We start from the raw sequence: 10,280 nt of genomic DNA, 5'->3' as shown, positions 1-10,280 counted from the left end.
CCGACCAACACCACCTTGATGCATATGTCATGCGGCACAGAAAATTTATTTCCCCCGGAACGCCATGGGATACTGCAGTGTATCGAAGGCATAAAAATTGTTTAATTTAATTTTTGTCGCACCGAGGAAAAGAGAATTATGCGCGGACTGAGCCTTACCTTTTTGCCCATACATGTATGCTTGTATTTTGTCATGGCAACTGCTGTGCAAACATAAAGCGCTTAAAAATATATGTACTGGTAAATATTTACGGTTCACGGTTTTTCTTTTGCAAATTTCGTCAAAAGTTTGAACAAGTAAAGCCCGGTGAACCCGCCGCTAATCGACTCACGTCAAACTTTGATTGAGTTTTAATATTGCTTGACTGGCATACTAACGACTTAATTGATAATCATCAAATGATCAGAGCACTCGTCACACGGACTAAAAACTGAGTGCCAGAGTAATTCTTAATTTGTGAGTTGTTAAAACGCAGTTGGGCGTTAGGTATCACTTAAAAATTGTCGGAAGTTAAAAAAGGAAACAAAAGTTGTTAGGCCGTTTAAAGTAAAAACGCAGTACTTAACCAAATCATTTAACTATTTATTTTACTATCACTAAACATTAAAGAATAATTAAAATTTGTTTAATTGATATGGATACTTTTTAATAGCGTGCCCAAGTACACCTCTCTGTCCCAAGCTATAACAACTGGGTCGCTTCTTTTTACAGTCGTTAAAAAAATACAAAAGAATTATTTCGGTATCATAAAATATTGTACAAAATATTAATAACTATTTAGGATTTATAAATATTTTTTACACATTTGATAAAACAAAAAGTGTGTCTACGTATAAATTAGATGTTAATTTTATTTAATTTTATGCTATTTATTTCGGTTTCATAAAGTGTAACCAAAAATAAAATGTATTACGTTTTTTAGATCGATAAATATTTTTCACAAATCTGGAAAAACATTGTCAAAAAGCATATTTTAGGTTATACCATTTTCTTTATTTAATTGCAGGCAAATTATTTCGGTTTTATTAAGTGTTATACAAATTATAGCTCAAACGTTCAGATTGATAACTATTTTCAGCCATTTGGTAGAACATTCTAAAATGTGCTTAGCATGCCTTATATACAACACTCTTATTATTAATTGATTAGACATTTCGTTACCCTTAAATGCTATCATTAAATATTTGTAAATATTTTTTTGCCGTTTGGAAAAGCGTTTTAAAGTGCCCCTAAGCATACCTAAGATTCTTCTCTGGATTTTATTCAATTTTAAGCTACTCCAGCCACTCTTGCCACGCATGCCGTACAACTGATTGTGAGTTACAGCAGGAGATTCACGGTGATATAACCGTGCCTCGAACCGTGGGAACCGGCGAGCGATGCATGCAAATTGGACATTGCACTGATGAGCGATGTCCTGGCGTTCCTGCCACTCGCCCTTCTGCCGGTGCGGTGCACTGGCTTGTTTAATTGCAACTAAAAGCGGAAGCCAACAACGGAGCTGAGTGCAAAATGGTAAAAAGAAAAACACGAATATAACGCTGACTGCTCCCCTGAACTGCGTCACAAAAAAGGACCAACAGCTGCGAAAAAAACCGAAACTCACATAGAAACGAAGCGAAACTAAAGATTCACACACGAGTTTGTTGTTTAGTTCTGCTTGTTTGTTTGTCGCCCTGTTTGTTCGTCGTCCATTGCTTCCTGCAATTTGCACTCTGCCAAAGCTTCCTCTCTGCTCGGCGGCATCACTGGTGTCTAAAACTGGGCTTAAATCAAATACAAAGGGAATATCTAAAAGAATTTATTCCAAAAAATGTTACAGGGGTTACACCTTTAGAACAAATTACTATATAAAAATGGTTTTAATTGTTTTTTTATAAAATGTTCTTTAAGGATTTTATATTATTTCGAGATATTTTTGGTTTTTACCCAATGACACTGCAATAATTACTAAATAATGCTACCAAGAGTAATTATTAAGTAAAATTTATTGCATAATTATATTTATTATGAGATGTACTGTTTAACGACAGTTTCCCAAATCATTGAACTAAGCACTGTCCTCATATGAAGTCGGCGGCATCGTTCTCCTATCAACCTGATGCAGCAGATTCAAGTGGGTGGGTAGGGTGTCCAGGTGGGCGTGGGGGAGTGCTTGGAGGCAAACAGCAACCGAGTCGGCTTTCCTTTCTGACACACCATTTTGCATGTTGCATGAGCTGTCTCTCTCGTTCGCTTTCTCGCCTTTCCCCGCCCCTTTCACCTGTGCCTGGCGCATATGTCACTTGTCTAAATAGCAGCGACAACGTTCACCTGAACTGGCCAAACGATGGATGGGGCCAGGGGGCTGAGGGGCGGCAAGGGGTGGGTAGGAGGTGCGCGGGGCCAGGTGAAATTTGCTGCCGACTGGCCATGCATGCAAATGCAACATTTGCAACTGTTTGAGCCGCTGTTTTCTCGTTCTGTACCCTAACAGGGGGTATTTAAGCTGTGGCATCTTCATTTTCAAATTAAAAGTTTTACAGACCCCCACATAAATATAATCATCTCCAAGCAATTTTTAATATCTATAAAGCGTTAGAATCTCTTCCATTTTTATAGTTTTTAAAGATTGAAACTTGCCTTACTCTAATTTCAATTCTCGAAAAGAGCTGTCTGAGCTGTAAAATACATTTTTCTTTCTTATTTATTTTTTTTCATATTTTAGTGACAGTTTATTAGAATTTCTTTTTAATGGTTTTAGTTCAATGCTTTACATTACAAATATAATATTTTTAAAATTTTTTGTAAAATGATCTACCGGCTAGGGTAGTCTGAAGTTCGTGGTTAGGAAATCTTAAATTTTTCTTGTTTTTGCAGTTGCTTTCGCCAACAAGGTGGCAACACTGACACCAAGCAACGACACCAACAACCCTGCTGCAGCAGCAACAACATGTGGGAAGACTACAGCAACAACCGGCAGTAATTTGGACACCTTGTCTATGTGTGTTTGTTTAGGCTGGCGAGAGAAAGTGGAGAAAGGCTGGGAGCAAGCGGCAGTCCAGGACTAAATGAACAGCCAGAGGAAAGAGGAGAATGAAAGGGGTGAAAGCAAAGGGCAACAAAAAGTAGTTTAGATTTTAGTCAAGTACACAAAAGGTATGACATTCAACCTGGGGGTCAAAATTAGCTAAGTTCATATAATAAAAGATATTTCAGAACTATTTAAGATATCAGAATATTTCGATTTAAAGAGTCCTCGAAAGAAATTATAAATAGTTTGTTATGTACGCTAGAACTTTCTGTTTGGATGAAAAAATGCTGGAACTGGTATCTATAATTATTAAAAAGCTGTTTAAAAGAGTAGAGTCAAGTTCAAGACCGTCACCCTTACTGCCTAATGAATTTTGTTTATGTCAACCGGCAAATCAAGTGGAAACGCTTTTAACCATTCTTAATCGAGTTTGTCAACGATTTAAGGCAAATCAATTAAGGCGGCACAAAAGATGCTTGGGCGTAATGACGGCCCTTGTTTTTACCCATTTCGCCCGGCCAGTCCTTCGTGCAGTCAGTCATTCAGTTGGGAGCTGCCCTTTGCCCCGAGTCCTTGGTCCATCGCAGGTCTTTGTATACGTATATCTGTCTCTGTGGGGCTTTCCCGGCCGTGCTGCTGATTTTATACATTCAAATTAGTTCGCTTTGCACGAGTGGCCCTCGAATGAGAGAGCGTACTGCTGTGATATTTCCCAACCACGGCTGACTGGCCAGGCAACCAACCAACCAGCCGGCACGCGGCACTGCCGATCCAATCCCACTGTGTATATAAGGAAAGCGGGGCTATCAAGTTGCCTGTGAAGTGCTTATCCTCAAATCAGTGACACTTGAATGTGCAGACCGAGTGACTGACCAAGTGGGTGACTGACTGACTGTTGGAGGTCTAGAACTGTCATCCTGGCTATTTTCCCCTTAATTTTTAATTTTATCAAAAAAAAAAACCATGTCTGATTTCAGTAATAGAAAACAATGAATAAAAACGGGGATTTTTCATTTAAAAAATTGTTTTTTTTTTGTGATTAAGTACCAAGTATTTAATGTGAAGTCATATATTTGTACTTACCGAATTCTTAATCCTTGTGAAAGTAGTGGAACGCCAACCGTATCCGACAATCCGCGTTTTAAAAGTAAATCCATAGTTTTCTACACTCCCTTTTCCTTTTAGGAACTCTTTAATTTCTTTCGTGAGCTATTAAATCTTGGAATAAAAACCGTCAGCACTGAGGAGAGGAGACCTAACAAAAGTGCGAAGACTTCGTTTCATTTATTTACTTTGCCCTTCGCCTGCCAACTGGAACTGAAACTGGCCAACAACTCGAGTGTTGTTTGTGTGCCTGATTGACTAACCAAATAAACTCCTCTTCCCCTTTTTTCGCAACCCTGAGGGATTTATGAACAGTTAATCATAAGTGCCTAAGTGTATAAATTGAAAAAGAAAAAATAAGAAATCTTTTTTATTTGTACGATTTAATTAATTAATATTTAATATTTTACTAAATAGAACACTTGTTAAAATAAACATAAATTATACGAGTTTAAAAAATAAGTGCATGTTGTAAAAAAAATGAAGTACTGACCAATTCAGTTGATCTAACCTAAAAAGCAAACAGAATAATACCTTTCCTAAGAAGGCCGAGTCCACCAAACGGCCATTGAGGGTTGGCCAATAAATTAGCGAATGTAATTTGCGCAATTAACTAAAAACGGTTGAAACCGCTATTAGTTCGGTTGGCGAAAATCGGTCGGTGCAGCAGCGCGAATGCAATGAATTGCCAATAAATTCTCGACACCCGCCAAGTGGGGGAAAGGCTTTCCACGACCCCTAATACTTTATTTTATTCGATTGTGTGGGTGTGTCGGCAGAGTCAACTAATTTATGTTTTAACACACTCGCACATGCAAATTAGCACACGCACAAAACGAATGCAAATATTGGGGCTCCAAGGGGGCTATAATGAGCTCAAGCCGGGTGAATGGATGAATGGGCCTGAGGTTTTCAGGGGTTCTTTGCGGTTCATCTGGCAACAACTGTTGACAAAATGAAATCAATAAATTTTAGCGCAAATCAATTAAAACACACCAGCCAGATTGCATGGGAGTGCCGGGTGGTTTGCCTTCTTCGTCTGTTGGGCAAACGAAAATATTTGCCAATTTGCGGTTTTCACAAAATTAAATTTGTCACACACGCAGCGACAAGGCGGAATGTCCGGATGAGCTTAGGGAATTTCGCCTCACTTTGTGTGAAATTTATTCTAATTTATTTATACGGCTTATTAAAACTGTTGTAAGTTTCATTATTTAATTAAAATTTGGTCATATTTGATTTGCAACCCGGTCAGCAGAGCAAACATGGCAGTTGAAAGTTGAATAGAATTTTTGAAATCAAATTGAAACTTGCATGGCAAATTAAGCAGCTTATGGAATGAGCCATAATTTGAGTAAATAGATTACTCTCTAATCACATTTGAGTTGCTAGAAGAAGTTTCTAAGAAATTGCATTTAAACAGCTGAATAGGATTCGGTGAATCGAATTGTTTCATTGAACTAAACCATTTTGTTGAAGTTTTAGTGGTGGATTCAATTTTAAAATTCATTACGTTGAAGTTTTAACGCAGTAGCCTTTTGGTTGCTCAGCAAATTTAATTGTAAAAATTCGAACATTCAAAAACCTAAAACACAAAAAATGAAAACACCATTTTGATCACTTGATAAAGAAAATCTTGGAGAGGTACATATACGAACAGAACTGAGATCGGCCTGTACCAAAATTTTCAAATATATATAGCCAAGGAGAACCCTGTTTGGTAAACCCCATTTAGACACTGAGAACCAAGGCAATTCGAGTTGTGCACTGCGTTTATTGTCAGATCGAGCATATAACAGCCTAGATAAGCAATTCATAAAAACCTCCATCCGGAAGTCAAATGTAAAGTCGGAAAACTGTTCAAGCGTTCTGCAGTGCAGCTGACCATGTTCCAGGACACCGAGACCGCATCGACCAGCGGATTCGCGCGGGAGGTGGGCGGTGCGCACTCGACGCCCGACGCTCCATTACCCATGCACGGGGCCTCGCCCCCCAACGTTAGCCGCCCGCTGGACCGCCGCCTTAACCCCAACGCACCTGTGTTTGTGCCAGATTTCAAGGCCAGCCAGGTGGCCAAAAAGCTGTTCGATGACCGTAAGTAGGGTCAATATAATAGTTAAATGGTGCAAACTACCAACAAAAAAATACACATAGCACCAACACAACTTTAAATTTACTTCACTATTTGTAATAGTTGATAATGGTATGTTTTATAAAATTTCCTAAGCCAAAACTAGTTTAGTCGTTACCTCAAAAATGGATATCAAATGATATCAAATTATGCACTAGTACTTCCATCCTCTAAACTTACTCTTCATGGAGTAAATATAACTGGCTGTCAATTCTCAATTACACAATATCTATCGTAAGATCAAGCATTTTTGTGAGACTTGCTTAACCTTTTATATTTGGATTTCATAAACTATAGTTTCAGTATCGCCCTACACCCGCTGGAGCACGGCTTCCTCGGAGGACATCTCCTACGGACCCCGCTACGAGTCCATCTGGCGTGAGGCCAGCCTCCAGCAGCAGCAGCGCCTGCCCAGTCCGGGCTTCAATTACTGTCTGGATCCCCATGAGGATGAGGTCGGAGAACTGGAGTTCGACGAGGTTCAGGCTATGAACATCGGAGCAGAGTCCTACGATCCCAAGGACCGTAGCACAGCAATAAGCCAGGCCATGAATACCGCCGAGGTTGTGGGGGATGTACAGTCGCCACTGGAGGAGTCCCAGGATGAGGTGAAAAGCAGTCGCTTTCAGAACCGCCACTCCTTCAGACCGGCCAGAAGATGCTGTCTGCTCATGTAGAACCCAAGGCCTGGGGAATTTCGATCACATTCAATTTATAAATACAGCTGTAAGCAGAATAATTAAAATGTTCCATTTCTCTCTTACAAATAAGGGGTTTTAAGTAACAGTTTGCAGGTAAATGTTATCGAATTAACTGAAAATAACACATTAGTTTTGTTCATCTGTGTGTTTTATATTACATAATATGCTTTCTGTTAATTACTTCAATTCAAATGCTTTTCTTCATTAAAATATTAATTATATTTCCAGCATTTATCCGGCTTTTAGGCTTAAATCTTCAATAAATTAAATTCCACAGGGATATCCCAGCTGCAGTGCAATTAAGACGCTTTTCAGAACTTTCTAAATGCACTCCTTTCAAGCCCACTTACGGCAGACTGGGGGAAGGAAGCTCCGTGTGGAAAGGTCGACTATACCTGTGACACAATTTATAGCCTACATTTTAGCGCCCTAAACGGGTTTGTTTTACTTTCCACGAAGGCTCTGGCGCTTGCCTTGCTGCCTTCAGCTACTTTGTCCTGACTTTCTAATGATGTTGAATATGCATGAAAAGTTTTCCTGCACGCAGAATTTTCCCGCCCGGATGGCAAGAAAACTTGATTCACCTGTCTATGGGTTGCATGGCTGCGGACCGCCTTCACTAAGTATCACTGAAAATAATGATTTTTTATAAATTTACCTGGATATAATATTGTATTTACCAATGAAGACTTTGAATATTCTGAGTGCTGCATATCCGGAAAATAATTTAATTACGTAAAGAGGTTTTTATAATACTTCAAGTCGGTAAAAATATTTTCCTAAGCTTCTTTAATTTTCTTTCCAACTTTTCCAAAGAAATAAACCTATTTTTTTAACTGCACACTTTTGGCATTGTCTGTTAAGCAAAGTGGCGACAACTTTCCATTTTTTCGCTTCTTGATTATTTTAGTTTCAGACATTTTTTGGATAAGAAAGGAAAACTCATAAGGGGTTCGGTGCGAGTGTGTGTCTTGTAATGAGAAAACTTTCGTGTCCTTGCAATGTCTCATTTAGAGCTGTCCGGGCGCTGATGCCTGATGTCCTGAGCCAAGGATAACGCAGCTGCCCGCGACTTTTGAATGATTAAAGTGGCAGAAGCACAGGCAACAGGACACGCGGTGCAGTCCCATCTGCAGTTGCACAAATGCTTGGCGGAAACAATTACCAACTCGTATGCAAAAGTGCCAAATTGCCAATGGAGCCTCTCCGCGGGCGAAACTTTCACGCCGCTCAATGTCAGCAGGACATGTGAGCAAAAGAGGTGCCAGGCCGTACACCTGGGCACCCGCAGCCCCCCACTTTTGGTCCTTTGGCAAGGATTCGCTGGCAATTTTGTGCCAATTTCTGCGCCTTCTGTTTGTTTATGAAACAAGTCACGTAAGCGACGAAACCCGTTCTCCCGCTTGTCCTTTTCGGGGGGCGTTGAACCACCACCAGCTGGCTAAGTGGGCGTGCCATCACCTTGTTTTTGCCGCTATTACCCTTCTTGGCGTTGTTGCTGCTGGAGCTTCGTCCTGGGGCGATTGTCATTGGAATCGAGAATTCAGCAATTGGCAAACGTCACGAAAGCGGCCAAAACTTTTCACGATCTTTCGCGCCCTTTGCGACTGATTGTTGATTTGGCAATCTTTTGTTTTAGCCCTTTTCGGCGGCAACTTTTGCCTGCTTTTTCTGTGAGTTTTGCTTGCTTTTTATGGGCTGCTGTTTATTGCATAAAATTTATGCCCGTATATTGTGCAATTGAAAAAGTTTGTCACATTTCTGTGATTTTCCGGTCTCATCGTCAGCAGGACAGTGCGCTGCGAGAGTATACGTACACATACAAGCAAGAGTAGTCTTTAATTATCAATAATATAAATATTTATAACAACAGGGTAGAACGATTTGATTTTTTTCGTAAGTATATTAAGGATAGTATGAATTTACGCCTATATATTTAAGCCCACGAAACGGACTGTAGGACCCTACTGAAATGTTCCAATAAGGGGAAAGCAAAGCCGCTGGCATAAACCATTATTTATGCATCGATTTCAAATCACCAAAACAAAACAGAGCGGACCCGAAAAAGAAAGTCGCAAATAAACACAATGGCAAAGCGGAAGGCGGCAAATAAATAGACAACACTGGAAAATGGGCAAACAATGCCTGCAATAAATATCCACACATGTGTGCACTGCACACAGTCGGCTGTCTTTATGCACCTATAAATAAATTCATTTTGTGATATTTATGCCACGATATGGCAACGGCTAAAATGGCAATCAGTTCAATGACCAACAAAAGTTTGTCTTGTCTTTCGGTTTTTGGTATTAGCTGAATACCCTGTGACATTTTTACCGGCGTGGGTATCCTAGGCAAGGTGATTTTTGTTAACTATCCATACTTAATTTATAAGTGAGTTATTTTTATCAACCCTTCGAGTGGGAGCTACAAATTGTCATAAAAGTTGTATTCTAATATGTGAAAGGTTAAAAAGTGTTTAATAAAAGAAAGACTGAAGCCAAGTTTTAAAGCAGAAACACACATTTTATACTTTTACTTTTGCTGTTTTTTTAAGTCGTTTCCCTAGGTCCCTTCCCTTTGCTGTGCCTTTACTCCTGAATCCCACTCTCTTTTTTTAGTTGGCAGCACTTTTAGTTAAATTGAGCAACAAACACGTTTGGCAATAAAAATGATTCCACTTCCAGTTGCTGCTGCCACGCCCCCTTTCCACCCATAAGGACGCCGCCCACTAGCCACCGCCGCCTCCCGACATCTCCAGTTTTTGGCGTCCGCTTCGAAAAATGCAAGCCGCAATGCGCTGGCAGTGGAGTTTTGCACATTCTAACAGATTTATTTCACTCGAAATAGTTTCATTTTAGTTGCATTATTGTTATTGTTAGTTCGTTGTTGTTTTCACTGCTGTTATTGCTATTGTTGCTGCCGCTTGCCAGAGTGACTGCGGAAAGTTTTTCTATTATTTTCAAATTTAACTTTGCCATTTGTTTGAATTTCATGGATACACGTACGGACAGCTGGGGTCGAAGTGGTAGAGCTGAAAAATGTAGGTGTCTTCTCAGGCAAAACTACTCAAGGGATTCTTTTGAGACCTTAGATCCTAACAATAACTTGAAATTGTTTTTAAGAACTTATTATGATTTAAGTTTCAAGAATCACTTTATTTTAATTGAAAATCAGTTTTAGGATTAAAATTTAAATAAAAAAGCAAATATTATTTAAATTGATTACTAGTATCCTAACCCCATCTGTATGCATGTGCATGTGGTCTAGTTGGCGTGTATATGGTGTAGGAAGGGTTCGAGGCATTGAGTTTTAGTATTTACCAAGTTTT

The 10,280-nt window shown here is 39.5% G+C and overlaps 1 protein-coding gene across 2 annotated transcripts; it reads left to right on the top strand.

Moving 5' to 3' along the window:
* The first annotated feature begins 5,642 nt into the window (after positions 1-5,642).
* LOC108033503 (uncharacterized) lies at positions 5,643-7,018 on the top strand. Of its 2 annotated transcripts, none has more exons than XM_017107846.3 (2): positions 5,643-6,211; positions 6,552-7,018. In XM_017107846.3, exons 1-2 carry the CDS (start codon positions 6,004-6,006, stop codon positions 6,923-6,925), a joined length of 582 nt encoding a protein of 193 aa, XP_016963335.1. In that variant the 5' UTR covers positions 5,643-6,003; the 3' UTR covers positions 6,926-7,018. The 2 variants fall into 2 exon arrangements, with proteins under 2 accessions (XP_016963335.1, XP_016963334.1); XM_017107845.3 differs by having other exon boundaries at positions 5,644-6,211; positions 6,546-7,018.
* The last annotated feature ends 3,262 nt before the right edge of the window (positions 7,019-10,280 follow it).

Source organism: Drosophila biarmipes, chromosome 2L (genome assembly GCF_025231255.1).
Source record: "Drosophila biarmipes strain raj3 chromosome 2L, RU_DBia_V1.1, whole genome shotgun sequence".
NCBI classification, from domain to species: Eukaryota; Metazoa; Arthropoda; class Insecta; order Diptera; family Drosophilidae; genus Drosophila; species Drosophila biarmipes.
The sequence above is the reverse complement of the archived record's forward strand: the minus strand, read 5'-3'. Positions and strand labels throughout refer to the sequence as shown.

Bases quoted from the DNA above. Each gene is read 5' to 3' on its own strand.
- LOC108033503 (XM_017107845.3), top strand. From the start codon at position 6,004: ATGTTCCAGGACACCGAGACCGCATCGACCAGCGGATTCGCGCGGGAG. The intron at 6,212-6,545 runs GTAAGTAGGGTC...CATAAACTATAG, and splicing joins CAAAAAGCTGTTCGATGACC to TTTCAGTATCGCCCTACACC.